At 36.2% G+C, this 19,595-nt stretch overlaps 1 protein-coding gene across 1 annotated transcript in view; it reads right to left on the bottom strand.

Annotated features, from left to right (window-relative positions):
- Positions 1-15,352: 15,352 nt before the first annotated feature.
- The window catches only part of COL3A1 (collagen type III alpha 1 chain), a 40,333-nt gene continuing 36,090 nt past the window's right edge, over positions 15,353-19,595 (bottom strand). Inside the window, exons 48-51 of the mRNA XM_042949415.1 lie at positions 18,495-18,792; positions 17,261-17,448; positions 16,525-16,767; positions 15,353-15,773 (exon numbers count right to left, since the gene is read on the bottom strand). Of these exons, the coding sequence (XP_042805349.1) occupies positions 15,627-15,773; positions 16,525-16,767; positions 17,261-17,448; positions 18,495-18,792 (876 nt within the window). The 3' untranslated portion in view covers positions 15,353-15,626. The remainder of the gene's footprint in view (positions 15,774-16,524; positions 16,768-17,260; positions 17,449-18,494; positions 18,793-19,595) is intronic.

Below are 19,595 nucleotides of genomic sequence, written 5' to 3'. Positions count from 1 at the left end.
GGTTGTACAAGTTTAGATAGATAAACCAGAAATATGTGGTGATTCTGTTAAGTCAAAAACACTAAATAATCTCTAGCTATAGAAATACCAGCTCTTATTTGGAGCTCAGGAATAAAAGATTGCCCCAGACAATTCCAAAAGCCCTCAAATTACTTGTCTGAGTTCTAGATCAATAGGTCCCACTAGACTCATGGACCTCTTTACCTTTCTAAATGATATTTCAAACTCTACATGATCAAAAGTGAACTAATCTATAGCTAGGGAGGATGGTGACATTAATTTAATATTGATTTATTAAAAATACAAGTGAAAATTTGCCTAATTAACAGAAATGAAAAAAAAAGAAAAAATAGCAAAGAAAGCATAAAGAATGCTGAAAAAGGCCCAAACTCATAAAATGTGTTAAATTATGGCCAAGTTGAATAATTTATTCCCAATTGAAAAGAGATTCAGAGAAATTATAGTCAAAATTCCTTCTCAATAGAGTGGTGTTATATGGCAGAAAGCAGATGCAAGAAAATACTGGAGAAGAAAAAGAACACTGATTAGAACTACCTCAGAGTCCCTATCCCACCATGGAAAAGAGCATCTTAAAATAACATTTTTTCTTTGAAATTATGAAGATTTCAGGAAAGACTAAGAATAATCTCTTAAAAGGTAATTTTGGGGGCAGAGTTCCAACAATGGTAAACCAAGGCAATGATACCACATGACAACCAAAAGCCTGTGGAGCACAAGGCATGTCCATAAGCTGATTTTTTTTAATCAAATGGCTGGATTACCCAAGAACAGCTTTTCTTCCCATTTTGCATCATTTTATCCAAATTTAATTGTTGGCATTCCCCAAGGATCAGTCTTTGTCTCTTTACCTTCACACACAATATTCTGTCATCACTGGCCATTATCTATGCCCACAGTTTTAATTACCATGTGTCAGTAGCTCCAAAATGCATATACACAGCACAAATCCCTCGGAGTTCAAGAAATGCGTACATAAATGTTTAACTCACCATCTTCATTCAGTGTTCAGAAGTACTTGTAGCTCAGCATCTTAAAAAAAATTCTTGATATTTCTATCTCAAAGCTGGTTTTATATTCTGTGTTCCCTATCTCAGACAATAGCCTCACCATCCATCCATTTAGTCAGGCTAGAAACCTGGGAGTTGTTCTTGTCACCTCCCTCCCTCACCAAGCCAGAATTCTGGCATTGCTAAGTATTTTCAATTTTGCCTTGTGAAAATAAAGGAAACTTAATTTATAACAGAGTTGGGAAGCCCTGAAGGGAGAGCTCTTACAAACTACCACTTGTTGTAAGAAGTATATCTTGAATTTCCCAGCAGGAAAGAAGCATAATTTATGTACCCCAGCAGGTGGAAGGAAGAATTTCTCTTTGCCTAGCAACAGCACAACCAATGAGAATTCAGTAAAACAGTCCCTCCCAGCTTCCTCCCTTCAGCTATAAAAACAAGACTCCAGACTTGCTATGGCTTATGGGTTCACAGTAGTTTGCTGGTTCCGAATTGCAATTCCTCTGCTATTTCCAAATAAACTCATTTTGAGTAAAATAACTGGTGCTTTTGTATTTTTTTAAGTCAGCCTAATGTTTCTTAAAACCATATTCTTCTCTTTGTGTCCCCTGCCACTATGCTAGTCCACATTATCATTATCTCTCACCTGGGCTCCTTCAGTAGCCTTCCAATAGGTTTTCAGGTATTTATTGTTGTGTTTTTCTGATCCATTCTTCCCAAAGAGCCAGAATGGTCAATTTGAAATACTGATCTGAATATGTCACTTCATTCTCCCTCGTCCTTCCAACGTGCATGCGTGCATGCACACACATACACACACACCCCTTAAAAAAACTTTAGTAGAAACTTTTAGGATAAAGATAAAAATCCTTAAACTCTGAGACTCTTCCATGACCTGACACCTGACTTTTGAAGCTTCATGTTGCCACTATCAACCTTACTCTCTGCTCCACACACAATGGATTTATGTCCATTTCCTGAAAGGCGGATTCCCCAGCCTGTCAAAATCTAATTGGATATGTATTCCTTCTGCTCAGTTTACTTGTACTCATCTTTTAGATTCTGTTTAGATACATCCTCACCCTTCACTATCACCCTGGTTAAATAAAGTCCCTGTTATAAATTCTCTTGGCACTCTGTACTTTTCCTTGTAGCACAACTACAATGCTTTATGCAGTTGTATGATTATTCAGTTAGTGTCAGTCTTCTCTATTCATTGTTACAAGGGCAGGGGCTGTTTATAAGGATCTAACATACTCCCTGGTATTTGTGTTTGTCCAAAATATATTCATTGAATGATGATAAATTATATACTGTGTAATTGGAAAAGTACATTTAGAGAGTATTAATACTTGATTTACTAGTGTGAAGTATATATAATTATTACTATGTATTATTGTTACTGTTTCTATTAGTATTACTGGATAGGAAACACACAAAAAAATAAATGATTCGATCTCCAATGGCAATAACAGCATATAACACTAAAAACTAAACCTGATGATAAATTTGTTGAACCTGACTAGAAAAACTATAACATTTGACTAAGATATGTAAAATAAGATTAAAATGGGAATCAATGTGACTTATTCTGACATAGAGAAGCTCAGTATTTGAGAAATGTAATTGCTTTTCCTAAATTCATGTCTAAATTAATTACAACCCCACTCAAAATCCCTATAGAATCTTAAAAACGTGGAACATGACAAAATCATTCTAAAGTTCATTGGAATAAAAAATATGCAAGAAAATGATGAGGAATCCCTCTCAAAACAAAAATGAGTAAAGATGGGTAACTGGCTCTACTAGATAAAATTAGATGAAAAATATAGAAAAAAAGCTACTGGCCACAGTGGAAGAAGAGTATTCAGAAATGAATCTATGTATCTATATTAGAATTTAACATATAATTAAATTCTCATTTAGTAAAAGATATTACAGGCACTTGATAGACATTTATCATTTTATTTTATTTTTCTTTTATTTTAGAGAAAGAGTTCAGGTGGGGGAGAAGTGACAGAGGTAGAGAGAGAGAGAATCTTAAGCAGGCTACACAGCATTCAGTGCAGGGGACAACGTAGGGCTCAACCTGCTGACCCTGGGGTCATGACCCTGGGATCATGATTGCCATCCAGGCACCCCAATATACATTTATAATTTTAAAGCATGTTTCCTTCTCTAATCCTCATACCAAGAAATTTCCCAAATGAACTGCATATTTCCATTTGAAAAGAAAAACCTCTAAATATATTAGAATAAAATATTTTGAGCAGCTTAATAATCTTGGAATGGGAGTGAAAACAAATATATAAATAATAAACTATTGGAAGATCAGATTCTCAAAGACATTTTAAATCTAGATTGTAAAACCTTACATGCATGTTCAAACTGGAAAAGTTTTATAATTATATATATATACTTATATATATTTATATTTAATGTTATATATATAAATATGTATATATATATTTAACAGAACATTTATTAGAACAATGTATTTTGAGAGAAAGAAGAGTGCACAAACAAGGGAGGGGCAGAGAGAGAGGGAATGAGGGAGGGAGAGAAAAAAATCTCAAGCAGGCTCCGCACTGTCAGGGCAGAGCCCGATGCAGGGCTCAGACTCACAAACCGTGAGATCATGACCCGAGCCAAAATCTAGTTGGATGCTTAACCACTTGTGCCACCCAGGAGTCCAGAAAATTTTTGTAATTAACGTGACAGAAAGGGCTTAATAGATTTACTTACAGAAAGTTCTTAGGTATCAATAAGAAAAAAGCAAATAAAATATGCAAAATCCTATCTTGATAATTCACAGAGTCCATAATATAAAGGCCAACAAATATGTGGAAGATATTTCATATTATTAGAAATAAAGATGCAATGAAAACAGTAAGATACTAAATTCTATCAGAATTTGACAAATTTTAAAATGTCTGATTGTAGTAAGTATAAAAGAAGATGCAGGAAAACATATACTTTTTGTCTGTTTTTTTTTAACTGAATGTGGAAGTCATTTTCTCAAATTAGTTTATCTGGATTCCTATTAATGTGAAGAGTTGCTGTGGCCAGATGTGATCTGCAGGGAAGAGAAAGAGCAGGTGTACAATGGGGTATCTTCCAGGACCATCAATTTTACAGGATGACAAGTAACTTAAAGCATCATTTGTAAAAATTACAAGAACAGATAACGAACAGAGTGGAACTTAAAATCCACATGACAAAAGCAATTTTACAATGGTGGCAGACTGATTTAGGCTATAGCCTAGGAATTGGTTGTGGGTGCATGATTTGCATGTGTATTTCATGTAAGGATATTGGCACTTTTTAAATTTGGAATGTGAAACGATTATCCAGCCGATGCTACAGGAAGCCACTTCAAGCTTTATATTTACCGTTAAGTGGGTGAAACAGAACAACCCAGCAACTGAATTGGATAGATACGTGGTGACAACTGATCTTGATGAAGCAAGTATTCACAGTGGAACCACAGAACTGAGCCATCTAAACTAGGCAGGGATTTGCAAAGAAGGGGAAGCAGAGAGGGATACCTGAGTCTTGAAGGATAAGCACTGTCTTGAGCAAGGGACCAGAAATAGAGAACAACATAGATCAAGGCACGGAGTTCTTAAAAGATGTGGCCTGTGTGGGGAGCCCCAAGTGAGCTGGCATGGCCATAGGCTGCATGCGAGCAGTTGTTGGGAAATAAATAAAAGCAGCAGAAAGAGGTATCCTGAAGAAGCTTGAGTGTCAAGCTAAAGAGAATGAAAATTATCCTGGAGGAGTTTCTTTTAGGAAACTATTTTTGGTTTTCGGCGGAGAGTGTCAGCATACCTTCTAGAGGGCCCTTGGAAACGTGTGAGGAGGGTGTTTGTGCTTAGCATAAAAATTGGGAGATATTCTAGGTGTTTTGTGGATAGGCCAAAGATGCTGAATATCCTGCATGCAGGCCAATCCCTTTGAACAAAATCGAAACCATCCAAAATATAAATAGAATGCTTATTGAAAAATACTGAATGAAATGAAGACACATATTGTGATTTGCATATTAGAAACATCACCTTGGAAACAATACTTAAGGGAGAAATTTCAAAATGAGTGACACTGAAAATAGAGAGATTAGTTAGAACAATGTTGGAGAAAAAGAAACAAGGAATAAGTCAAGGCCACTGAGGATGGAGAAAGAGGGATGGATTTGGGAGATATTTAAGAAATAGAATCAATAGAATATGATGAAAAAGAAGGGGGTGAGGCAGCAAGCAATTTCAGATAATTCTCAAGTTTCTGGGCTCGGTAGCTGGATGGAAGATGGTGGCATTTACTAAGATGGGGAGTGGTTAAGGGGACAGGCCGAGGACACATGCAATGTGCCTGTGGAACATCCAGCTGGACGTAGGCTGGTATTATACTTAAAGATATTTGAGCCTTCCCATCAACGAGCTGTTAAAGCTTTGGATCACTCAAGAAGGAATTAAAAGGAGAGCAGTGAACTAGGACAGATCACTGGGAACATTGATGTTTAAGGGGGAAAAAAGAGAAAGAGAAAAGTTATATTCCTATTACTACCAGTATTATTTTTTAATTACAGCATCCTGAAACTTAGTTGTTAAAAGTAACCACAAACTTTGGAAAAGAGAGCTTGAAGCCACCTCTGATGCTGTAATGCAGTTCTTGTTCTCATTTTTACACTTTCATGACTAAAACCATGAAGGCCCAACAGAAGAAAATATGTGGATGAAAATTCTGGTTGAAAATCAATGTAGGCAAAGATACCAGTGAGGCTGTTACAATATGAAGCCCTAAAGATGAAAGTCAGCATAATTCTATATAATTTTTTAAATTTTTAAATGTTTTATTATTTTTTTTTTTTTTTTGAGAGACAGAGAGGGACAGAGTGTGAGCAGGGGAGGAGCAGAGACAGAGGGAGACGCAGAATCTGAAGCAGGCTCCAGGCTCTGAGCTGTCGGCACAGAACCCGATGCAGGGCTTGAACTCACTGACCTTGGGATCATGACCTGAGCTGAAGTCAGATGCTCAACAGACTGAGCCACCCAGGAGCCCCAATAATTCTATATAAATTATGCTTATAAGTCTTTGATGAATTTTATTTTGATGCCACCAAGAAGCATTTCAAATGATATTTAATTCATATTAATACCTTACCACGTGACTATCTTACAAGGTAAAAAACCAAAAACCCAAACTGTATTTCTTTGAATCAAAGAATATGATTTACCACCATTCAAGGACGGCACACCAAAAGCCTATGCATATAAGCAATTATGCTTAAATGCCACAGGTATCATAAGAGATCTGTCTGCATGTATGTGAAATAAAAAATAACAGATTCAATGGTAATAAACAGAGGAAGGTAGAACAGCAATGTCAATGTGAACGATTTTTCCAACAGTTGAAGCTGTTCTAAGATAGATCATACAAGGGAAGGCAGCTGGAGATACAGAATGATAACAATTATTAGCCACTAATAACAGAAATGGAAGACATCTGTAATGAAAATGTAAGCCCCAAAGATTCAGATAGGAAAGTGCAATGCAGTCCATGCTCCTCCCTGGGACATCTGATGTGTTTCGCTACATAATGCTGTGCTCTGTGGGTTCCTCCAGGCAGTGAATGCCTTAATTCCTTCAAATATGTGCTCTTGCTGCCTCCACAGAGAATAGTCTCCAGGTGGCTTAAATTCAAGACAAAATTTGCAATCAGGCCCAAATCATTTTTATCAACAGCGCTAACAATACCTGCCTTCTGTTCAGTTTCCTTTCTGTGCTCATAGCCCTTGAATTCATCACCATCTTAGCCCTTAAAATTCAATCCTCCTTTTCTTCAACCATTAAAAGCTACAGGATGCCAAATGAGACTCTTGCTGGTGCTCTCTCCACAGCCTCCCTCCCACCACGTATACACCATGCTGACCTTTTCCCCTTTCCTTTGGAAGTTTTGCTCCCTAATGATTTCATCTGGAGCCAGATGATTTCATCGACCATCTGTAGAAGGATAATTTCCAAATCTACTTAGCCGCCCCCGACCTAGTATTCTCCAATCAGTCACACATTTTATCACGTTCAACCACTCTTCCAGATGAATCACTGTTATGTTGAACTGCCACGTAGAAAGTTGTGTAACTTTCCACTTAGTCCTCCCTTATTAAACAGAAACATCTCATGCATGACTTTTGATGTCCTCCTTTTGCTGACCCCTTTTTCTCCTCTTAACCCAATTTTCCCATCAAGTATGTCTACTCTCTGTGACTCGTTTGTCTAGTCTTTGAAAAAAAAAAGTACTCTGATTTTTTTGGTCAAATTTTTTTAGTCTTATCCACTTATTCCCGAAAATGGTGATTCATTCTTCCTTCTTCAAAATAGATATACCTTAATTGCCTGTAAATCTGATCCTGTCCCCCCACACCTCCCTCGGTCTTGTACTCTCCTCAAGCAATAGTCTTCCAATAATTAAAACCTTTATAAGGCTCTGCATTAAGAATCAAATAAAAAGCAAAAACAAAAACAAAAACAAACCTGTCACCTTACCTTTCTAAGTTCTTTGGTCCAGACTATACTTTCAGCCTTATCTTATTACAGCACCACAAGAAACCCATGCTCCATCTGAAACTGGATGAATTTAAACAACAAATATACCCCATAACTCTGCACCTGTTTCTTTACAGTATTTCCTGTGAACTTCTTTTCTCTCTCTCCCTGAAAACATTCTGTTACTTAAAGTCTGCCTCAAAGGCCACCCTCTGTATATAACCCCTCATGAGCTCTGCTAAGTGGACATGATTGTTCCGTCCTTGTGCCTTTCTAGTACCTCATGTCTCTCTAACACAACTTATTATGTTGAGTCTTGTGTTTTCTAAACTTCATGGTCTCTTATTCTCCTTGAGCCTTCTTGAGCATTTGGTTCTGGGCCTTGCATTAAATAATTGCTCAGTAATGTTTCTGAATTCAAATGAATGGATTTAGGTAGTATGGATTCTTCACTATTCCATGGGCATAGAATAATTGTTCCTGCCTCTATTTCTCTTCTTCTTTTGTTTCTTAGTCTGAAATTCCTTCCCTTTTCTCCACCATTTGCCCAAATCATACTCCTTTTTTATTGCACAACTCAAGTTTTATCTTCTTGAAGACTGTACTGACAATATAATCATCACTGACCATTTCTTTTTCTCATGTAGTGTCTGTATCTCCTTAGTTGAACCCACACAATTTGGCACTTAATTGTTTACCGCCATGAATGCTTTTGCATTATTTCGTATGAGTTCAATTTACCAATTCTAGACAACATATTCCTAAGGAGAAGCAATTATTTGTTATATCCCCCTATTGTGTTCAGCAGAGTGCTGAGCACAGAGTAGGAGCTTATTGTAGATAATACATTGCTCCACTCATACTTTCTCTTCAAAGCCAAAGCATCAACAGCACCTGGGAATACCTGTAGCTGTTACTGAGAATTCACAACCATGCCCCTCATTGAGAATTGCTTTTAGTCACCAGGACTGTCTTACTGAAGGTAAATTCCATTCCCTCCAGGTCTAGTCAATGACTAACTCAAGGATGCACAGACCCATCCCTCTTACTGTGAATTATAACAACTCTGAAAGGACATCTCGGTTCCAGAATTTATTACAGGGTTGTCTGAAACCTCAGTGTCAATTGCATGTGGGTCAGCTTCTTCTGTCCAAACATGCTTTTCTGTATCTCTTGGAATGATTCCTTAATAAATCTTCTGCTCACACTTTGCCAGTTTAGAGTCTGTTTCCAGAGAACTCAATCTAAGAATGAGCTTAGTTTTTCGGGGTTTTTTTCCTCTTCCTATTTAATTATGAAGTATCTCATTTTCAACATTGCAACAAGCATATCATTTTTTTTCACATCATCATTAAACTGATGTGAAATAAGTTTTATGGACCACAAAAGGTAGTCTGATTTCTGTTAATAAGAATCATATCAGATATGATTAAAAGATACCAAGTAATTCTGTACATTTTAGTAAAACATTTAGGAGTTTTAAAAGGAAGTATGTTTTAGGACAATATTTAAAGAGATGAGAAGAAAAAAGAGAAGCAAAATTATCATCAGAGAAGAATTTGTTTAAAAAAATATTGGCCATAGATGATATATATTTTTTTCTTTATGACATGAATTCAACAAGTGATTCTTTATAAGGGCTGTGAAAACCATAGTGTGGCAGACTGGGAAACACAAAGATTTGGTGAGAGCTTTTGTCTATGTTCTATCATGTAGAATGTGTCCTTAATATTATATCAAACTCAGTGAGTTATGACTCAATGGAGAATTGTGTCTGAAAGGAAAACATTTTTCACAGTTTATGACTCACTCTTAAAAATAAGCACATTCCTTTAAGATAGAACCCAGACAAGTAAAATTTTAGCATAAACTAGATAAAAGTAAAGACATTTTGGTGTGATTTCTAACTTTGAAGCCATTACTCATTAAAAATGATTGCCTTTGTGTTTTTCCTAATTATTCCCAAAATCAAAAAAAAATATTTTTATATAAAAGTGGTATCACATTAAATGAAATAAGTGGAATACAAAATTGCCTCTGTGGTATTGTCACAGTTATGTTAGAATATACATAAAATATTTTAAGGAAATATCCACTGGTATGGGACAAGGATAATCCATTTTCCTTCTTACTTGTCTGCATGTTCCCAATATGTTACAATGACTATATAAATTTCATCCTCAAGACTTATAAAATGAATTTGACTTCAAATAATAAAGTTGTCGTTAAATGCCAGTGTGAAGGTAAAGAGAGTTGTGTTCAATCCTTCAATGAGTAAGAGATAATAAAGTGATAATATGGTTTTAAAATGATAATATGAATTAGGGGATTGTATCACATCACTGTAATCTATAAGACACTGGAAAACTGATAGAACCTCACTTGATCTCACTTTTTAAAATCTGTGATTAGTGACCTTGGAATACATATTCTAAGCTTACTTATCCTCATAGTATGCTGTGATTTTAAAATTGAAACAACAAACTTTTTTTTCATCTTGCTGCCTAGGTACTTGGCTGGTTTACTTTCATTACTTCTCTATCTTCTGTGCTGCTTCCTCTTCATTTTTCCCACTTGTAAATATTGGAATACTCCAGAGTTTAGTTTTTATTCACTTTCTCTTATCTTTCTACACTCAGTTACTTCATGATTGCATCTCCTTCCATGAATGTAGAGGCCACACATATGCTGAAACTCCTAAGTGTGTTTCTCTTACCTGGACCTCCCCTCTGACCTCCGAATTTGTCTAACCATCAACTCAGCAAGTCTATTTAGATAATTGATAGGCATTCAAATGTAGCCTGTCCAGCCTAGAATCTTGAACCCCTCAAATCTCTAACCTTGACAGTCTCCTCCATCTCAGCTATTAGCGACTCTCTTCCTCCAGTTACTCAGGCCAAAAGCTTTGGATTCATGCTTGACATCTCCTTTTCTCTTAGATCACACATCCAAGTTATTAGCAATTCCTTTTGCCTCCATATTCAACATATATCTAGAACTCAACTACTTTTCATCACTTCCACTATTACCATTCTGGTGGAAGCTACCATGATCTTTGGTCCAGATTATGGTGATGGACTCCTAATCATTCTCATAGATTCTGCTCCAACACACTGTTATCTCAAAAGAGCAACTACAGCAACATGCTAAAACTGTTCGTCAGATCATGCTGTCTATTTGCTCAATGACTTCTTATCTTACTGAGGGCAAAGGCCAAGATCCTTGCAGTGGCCAAATAGAAGTAGAGTGGCCATATAATATCATCCAATCAGAATACTTACAAGAGTTCTAAGATGCTGAATGTCATGAGACATCCAGAAAATACTTACAATTAGTGCTTTCCCAGGCAAAGCTGGACTAAGGACCCATGGTCACCCTTCCTCTAAGAGTCCATACTATCTGCCTCCCTGTCTATTTCTGTGGTCTTTTCCTATATTACTCTCCCACATGCTAACTGCTCCTACCATGCTACCTTTGCTGTCCCTTGAACACACCAAGAACATCCCACTCTCAAGACCTTTGCAATTACTGTTCCCTCTGTCTGAAGCAATCTTCTTCAAGGTCTCCATATTGCTTGCTTCCTGACAGATATTTGGAAACTTTAGTGAGGATCTCAGTTAGACCACAGAATACATGGCTCATTTGTTCTACTAAATGCAGATGTAAATTTGTGAGTTATCTTCAGTGAAAGTACTGACTGAAGTTTTGGACATAGATTAAGATTGTGCGGGGGAGATATTAGAAAGACTAATGGCAGTGTAATGACTGATGAGAGGAAGATGATAGAGATGGAGAAGGAATTTCCCCCAAGACAGGCATTTCCCCTTTCTCCAGTGTACCACTAGCATGGTAACTTTTAGACTGCTGTCATGATTTGTAGAATTAGCTCTAAATTCAGATTGCTTGTGTTAAATTAACCCCAAATCTTAACCTCTTACTAGCTAAGTGACCTTTGGCAATTTACCTAATCTTTCATAATGTTTTTCTTTTTTCTTTTTTTCTTTTTTGTAAAATGAAGATAATAATACTCATAGAATTGAATTGTACATTAATTGATAAGTTTAAGGTGACTAGAACAATGTTTGGCCATATTCACAATGCTTGGCTCATTAGTTATGTTGTTATTGTAGGAGAATTCCTCTGAACTTCTGAAAAGTTCTGAACTTCTATTTCATTCAAGGTTCTGGCTGTATGAAGTGTCTCATGGTCTGGAAACTGGGTGGAAAGTCATGTCTTACATGATTGTTCAACCAAGCTGTCTTTCTACCTGGGCTGCATTGGAATTTTTTGCCATTATTGTTTAGAAAAAACTAAGCCCAGCTCTCACAGTCAGCCCATCTAATAGGGCCCAAATAGTAGGCCCTTTATCAATTACTCATCACCAAAGATATTATATTTCACAGTTAGGCTTTTTTTTTTTAACCGTTCTAACCCTGTTGTCTCTTAACAGCTTTGAACAGTTATTCTCACTTTGTTTCTGGTGATCTGGTGAGATCTAGAGATGCTCTTTGGCCTTTGCTCACTCCTGTCATCTCCACTGAAGCAAGGAGTTTATTTCAGCTAGTCTGTTTTCCACTTCCATCTCCAGACTAAAGACACACTTATGTGGAGGTTTTCAAAAGCGCTGGCAATACTTCACTGTGTATCTCTCGAGATCTTGGTGGTCCATCCTGAGACTATAGTTAGAAGGTATATCGTGTCTCACATAGGATAAGCCATTCCAACATTTCTATCTTAAGTTCTTTAATTCTCCATCTGGTAGGAATTTTGCGATGTCTCAAATCATTTTGTTCATTTAATTTGGGCTGCCTTAGAGGCCTGGTTCAGTCAACCAACCATGTTAATAATTATAACCTAGAATTTTCTGTTAACTTTCACATATTGGTACATTTTGTCTAATCTGAATTGCACAATTCTTCTTTGTCTAGTACCTCAGAACCCACTTCCACACATATTGTCCAGATTTTAGAACAAATTGTTTAATTAAATTTTTTCTTTCTTTTTATGTGTAAGCCTCCTCCTGAGATTGACTTTTTAGTTGTTATAATTGCTCCTCAATGCATTCTGGGATCTGGCTTTATTTATAAATCTGTAGACAATAAGCGGTGGTGGGAGTGAAGTATGAGAAGAATTGTTCTCTTACAGACATCTTTTCATCTCAGGAAAGGCAAAAATATTACCAGGCAGAAAATAAAGGGTCCTATTTTACATGGTTAGAGTAATTTAATATGAAACAGGAATATTTGAAGAGAGTTCTTTCAAAAATCCCATGCGGATTTTTGGGTCCTATTATTTCCCACTTATGTATCAGTCAAACAAGGAATTTGAAAATCCATTTAGATTTATGTTGAAGTTTGCTGATCTGCAAAATTAAGGTTTATATTTGCTTTTTGGTAATCTCAAAGCCTGTGCAAATAGATGAGTTTTAAAATGTGTTTTTTCACATTTATATACTTATTTCAGCACAGAGAAAGGACGAAACTTCCTCCTGCACCTTGAGCCAAGAAGTTAGGGGTTTGAACTTGTCATTCTCTTCCTGTGCATCACCAATAAAGCAGACACACCCACATGCAGGACTGCAATTTCTCATGAAATTTAAATGTCCTGCTGTGTAGCAGAGGTCATTCATCCTCTTCAGCCTTAGCTTCAAAGTGCAAATTATTCCGGGTGATGACAGATGTGAGTCTTATCTCCCTAGGCTGCCAAGTTCTCATCTCTGCATTCACATTGGATTTTCCTATATTTACCCCTAACCAGCTCAAACATTTGATCCCAGAGTTTTTCCATTTTCCTGAATTTCTGTTCACCACCATCACCGCTGTTATCAATCGCTGACCTAGTTGGGGTTCTTTGTTACAAACAACCTAAATCAACTTGGTTGTTTTAAGTAGAAATGTAATTTATAGATTTTGTCAAAAGTTCAAGGAAATTCAGAGAAAGCTATAGAAGCCAGGCTCATAAATAAACAGAAATGAAGAGAATGCTGACATTCAGTGCCATATTCAAACTCATACCCCAAAAGCAGCCTGGTGAAACCATCATAGCACTGCACATTAGATGCTATTTTGGGCATAAGGCTGCAGATGGAATTAAGGTTGCTAATCAACTGACCCTGAGATGGGGAGATTATCAGAAATTGTCAAAGTTGTACCCAGTGTAATTATAAGAATCCTTATAAATAAAAGAGGGAGGAGAGTCAATGCCAGAGTGATGCAATGTGAAGAAGACTTGGCCAAATATTTCTGGCTTTGAAGATGCCTAAATTTAAAACTCCACATCATTTAATTTTAATGCATAATGCAAACTCAGCTTTCTCTCTGTCTCTCTCTCTCGGTCTCTGTCTCTTTGTCACAAATATATATATATATATATATATATATATGCACGGTTCGTGGATTTGAGCCCCATATTTGGCTCTGCATTGACAGTGAAGAACCTGCTTGGGATTCTGTCACCCTCTTTCTCTGTCCCTCCCCTGCTCTCTCTCAAAATGAATAAACATTAAAAAAAAATTTTAAATAAATAAATCATATAGACTAAGCAAACTTCAAACTATAAAGTCAAATGTGCAAGACTATACTTATAGTAACTAAAAGAATAAGAATTTGATGGTAGAAAAGGACCTGACTCAAGAGGGCAATGAGGCAGTGTGCAGTAAAAATGTGATAGAGAAGCCTCAACCTCCAATTATTCTTAATATTAACGTCTATTTTGCCAGACCCTGCTTTCTCCCGCTAAATTACCAGCATCTTCCTTCTTGATTACTCCCACTTTGGGGACCATCGAATTTACAATGTTATCATTTCCAGGGATGACTCAGATAGAACATCCTCAGTTTTCAATATGTCCCAGGAGTTTCACTGATGTAAAAATCTGATGTAAAAATCTGCAAGATTTCCCACTGAGCATTATCTCTCTTCTGAACAGAGATTATTATCTCATATTCCTGAGCTCATTACATTATTAAGCTAGAGAGTTAGAATTCAATATGCCTTTTTTCAAGTATGCTTAAAGAATTCAGTATGCTCCAGAGTTCATGAGTGTACACATGCATTTCTTGTAGCTATGAAAAGTGACAAAAACCAGGAGTGTTTTATTATGATATTTTATTACGGGTGTCTGTAAGAATAAAAGATCAACAACCACATACAAGTTTACAAAGTTATGTTTCAACACATTCTCTGTGTTACTGTGACAACAGCAGCCTCATTTGTTTCTTGTTGTTGACTTTTACAGGATCAAGGGAGAGAGTCCTCTGAAGTGACACGCCAATAAATCTTTTTGACAGGAGACATGTACAGATGGTGTGCATTTATGTTTTGAAGGCAAGGCAACAACTCTGACCTAGAGTTTTTAAAGTGAAAGTACATTAGCACCATAATATGTGTCTTCAAAGTCTTCCCAAATATCAGTAATCTTGATCGTTTCAGCAATGACAAGAAAAGAGAAAAGCACCTTTAAAAGCAGTTGGTATCCAAGATTCAAATAATTGTGGATTTTAAAATATTTCCTTCAATTCTTATGCTATACTTTTTTCTTATGCTATCACTTTTTTGGGAAGTGAATGAATGAAATTCATAAGTTTTGCCGATTTATATAATTTTTCTCATCTTCTGGGACTTCTAGAATTCATCTGTATTTCTGACCAGGTTGAGGTAGTTGAAACAGGGAGGTCTTTCCTAATTTCATGTTTGACTATTTCAGAGAGAAAGGTTATCTTTTAATGGTAAGCCTAGTCATTGCTCTGCAAATGGGCTAGGATTCAAAGAATGTAACACAGTGTTATTTTAAGAGTGTTGAAGTTTATTTATTATAGCACCATTGAGACATTTTGAAATTGGAATTGGTAAAAAAATAGAACAAAAAGCATTTGAACTGTATTTGGTGTAACAGCAAAAAAAAAATATCCTTTTTTGCCAAATTATACTTTTTCCAAAACTTTTGGAAATAAATAACTGGAATCGAGTTGGTCACTTGTACTGGTTGACAAGGTTAGAACGAGAGGAACACATATGGGGTGTGAATTTTTTTGCTGGGGTTTCAGATAGAGTTTGGTTTATAAAAAGCAAACGGGGCCAATGTCCACACCAAATTCTTGATCAGGACCACCAACATCATAGGGTGCAATATCTACAATAGGTAATCTCACGGCCTTGCGTGTTCGATATTCGAAGACTGTTTTGCCCCATTCCCCAGTGTGTTTCTGTAAAAAAGAGCAAAACAATGTAAGTGATTATGACATTATAATTACTCAGACACTTCCTCTGACTGACCAAGTTAAAAAAAATAGTTTGCTCTAAGGGAATTGCTAACTTGCCATGTTATCTTCCATGCATATGAGACCTGTTCCATTTTAAAGCTATAATCATACGAGATAATAAACCATATTGTTCATCAAAAGCCTTATAGAGCTTCAAAGTAAACCCGGCAGAGAGATCGCTACAGGCCAGTGCATTCTCAGGTGGCCTGGTTCTGTCTGGTCACAGCTACCAAGTATATGACAGGTTTACTAGAAGTGGATAGGTCTCTCATAATGGAATTTGTAATTCTAGAAGTGTTTTCTCCCTTTGGTCATAAATGGTAAAAACAAAGAATAGATTTAAAGTTAACCTTGAAAATTGAGAAGAAAGCAGAGATTTTAGATTTGAGTCCATATGAGGGCTATTATGCAGAATGTATAGTAACCATCCAGATTATCTGATAAAGTTTATATTATGGATTTAAATTTCAACTGCTTTCATTTCAACTGATTTCACCTGGAGGTTGGGAAGATATATTTTTTTGTGTAGTATTGAACATTCCCTGCAACGAATCAGTAGATTCTATGTGACTTGCACCAAATGTTATCTTTTGTTCACCCTCATTATTTTCCTTTCTGCTTTTCAAAATAGCATGATTGAACTAAAAATGCTGAGATCATTGTGACCCTTGCTTATAAAAATGTTATTACTTACAGTGCAACCATCCTCCAGAACTGTGTATGTGAATTTGCTATTCCCTTCAGCCTTGAATTCACCTTCATTTGAACCCATCAGCCTCAGGGCTTTCTTTACATTCCCACTGGCCTGATCCATGTATGCAATGCTATTCTTGCAGTGATACGTAATGTTTTGGGAGGCCCGGCTGGAGAGAAGTCGGAGGAATGCCAGCTGGACATCGAGGACATCTTCAGGAAGGTCAGGATTGCCATAGCTGAACTGTGGAAGGGAACAAACAAAACTGCTTGAATATCTCAGTTGCAACCGTATTTCCTAAGGGATTCATGCAGTATAATATGGTCATTATAATGTAGGTTATTCGTATATTTTATGAATGAATATTTTATATACAAATATGCTTTATTGCATGTATAACATATAACGCTAGAGTAAAAAAGGTGTTAAGAATTGAAAGAAAGGGGGTTGCATACAAGAATAAGGAACCTACTCCTGAAATCATTGTTGCACTATATGCTAACTAATTTGGATGTAACTTTAAAAAAATAAAATTAAAATAAAAAAAAGAATAATTCAGTCTAACCTAGCTTTGGGAGAGAAGTTATAAAAGTTATAAAATTAGTCACCTGAATACATAAAATCATTTGGGCTCTTCTATTTATTAACTAACTTAGCTTTGTGATAAACAAGTAAATGGAACCAGAAAAGTCAGGTAAGTAGGAATGATTTAGTTAAAAAAAATATCCTTTATTACCTGAAAACCACCATCCATGGTTTCTCCAAACCAAACATGTTTCTTCTCAGCACCAGAATCTGTCCACCAGTTCTTACGTGGAACATTCACAGGACTGGCATTTATGCATGTTTCCCCAGTTTCCATATTACAGAATACTTTAATAGCATCCAACTTGCAGCCTTGGTTAGGATCAATCCAATATTCTCCTGAATAGTCACACACACACACACACACACACAAGAATGGGAATTGGTTATAAAATCCAGTAATGAAGTTTGGGTCAGAATGATTTTGTTTGTTTACCTGGTAAAGCATGCAAAATGTTACTTGCTAATGTATTTGTATTTTATAGTACAATATAATATAGAAACTTTTAGATTAAAATTCTTGAGGTAAAGAGTTAGCTATGATAATTAAAAAGCACTGATGTACAATATAGCGTCTTGATATTGAACAATAATGATATACTAAGCCAAGACATTTTGATTGGTATTTTGTATTTATTGAACTCTCTCCCTCTCTTTTAAGATGATTATTTAATGTGGGTTTACTAACTAATGTAAGCTTTTGGTCTAATCTAGATCTATGCCAGTAGGTTTAACCCACTGATGGTTAGTCTCTATTTTAAGTAATTTTCAGAAATGACTCCTAACAAAGACAATGTTCCATTGCCGAGATACTTGAAAGCCTGAAATAATCTTTGCCTCTCAGAAAGAATTAACCCAATATATGCAAAACCTTACAATATTACAATATTTGATTTTATTTTATAAGTCTGGGATTTTTCATTTCATTGTTTCTTAATATTAAAAATCTAATTAGATTTATTAAAAATTAATTGCATTAAATAAATACTGCAAAAATTAAATTGCAAATGATGTCTGTTATCAAGTTATATAAATTTTATCCTGAAAACACTGTGATATATGTTGCTTTATCATTCAAATAACTTTGGAATGATATGCAGAAACATACCAAACTATGACTTATATTAAAATTTCTGCAAAACTGTCTTTAAATTTTCCTACGTTTGGAATATTTTGAAGGCATTTATGTTACAGCTAAAGTACACCTTCAGTTTCTATTTTCTTAAAATATCAAGCAGTTTCAATTCAACTAACATTCTTTAAGTACTGTTTTGGCTATGAAATTTTTTCTATTTTCAGTGAAAGTTTTCTTTTCCCCCAATTCTAATATAAGCAGCTTTCTCTGGAGTCCTGTTGCCATGAATACAAAAGACTCCCCAACATACCACTCTGGAGTTCAGGATGGCAGAACTTCAGGTCTCGGCAGTTCCGAGCAGGGTGTTTACGGGACCCATCAGGACTAATGAGGCTCTCTATCTGTCCATTGACTGATTTGAGTGAGGTCATAATCTCCTCGGTGTTGATTTTGAAATCCATTGGTTCATCTCCATAATATGGGGCAAATCCGCCAGCTTTTTCACCTCCAATACCAGCGAAGGCAACACCCCCACCAGCACCACAGCATGGACCAGGGGCACCAGGAGGTCCAGGAGGACCCGGTTGTCCTGGGTGACCTGGGGAGCCCTAGGACAGGTAAGAACAGGCGTCATTGAGGTGTACTTGGTCTTTGCTGAAAGAACATGTTGTTAGGCCAATAGAATGCATTAAAAACAGTCATGTTATGTCATCAAAATTATTTTAAGAAAGATTTATTTGAGTTGTTTTATAATCAAATGATAACCGAATTATAATACATTCAATTTGTTACCATGAAATTTATTGTGCTCCCCTGTATACGAATCAGTGGAGTTAGAGCACAAATTTTACTCTATCATGTTTCCTTCTAAATAAATGATGTAAACAACTCTAATTCTGACATGACAGAGGAAATATGACCAGAAACCTAGATTCTGCCCCCGGATTTGTCATTAACTTTGTGTCTTTGGGCTGATGACTTATTTGCGTTTCAATTACCACATGTGTTAACTTGGGGGGATAAGGGTTTCATTCCACTTATGCCAAAGACGTAGGATAGGAAGGCAGTAGGAATGACGGTACCAGTAGCAAAACAGGAGTCATGGCAGCTGTTTGAGAAGTGAGATGTACCACATGCTTGCAAATTATTATGATTATCATGATTGTGAGATCTCTAGTGTGAAATCAACACTGGCAGAGTTCATTTGGTTACTTGGGCTTTTGCCTTTATTCTGATACAACTGCTCTCCGATCAAACTGCAAAAAGGTTTTTTCTCTTGTGGCTATCGTGTGCTGGAGAAAGTCTTAATGCGGTAGAGAATGTCTTAAAGCCATTGCTCATTTTCTAAATTAAACTGGATGCTTACATTGTGTTTAACTCACTATCTCAGTTTTAAAGTCTTGCAAAGTGT

The sequence above is a fragment of the Panthera leo genome, chromosome C1, assembly GCF_018350215.1.
Source record: "Panthera leo isolate Ple1 chromosome C1, P.leo_Ple1_pat1.1, whole genome shotgun sequence".
Taxonomy (NCBI): domain Eukaryota; kingdom Metazoa; phylum Chordata; class Mammalia; order Carnivora; family Felidae; genus Panthera; species Panthera leo.
The sequence above is the reverse complement of the archived record's forward strand: the minus strand, read 5'-3'. Positions and strand labels throughout refer to the sequence as shown.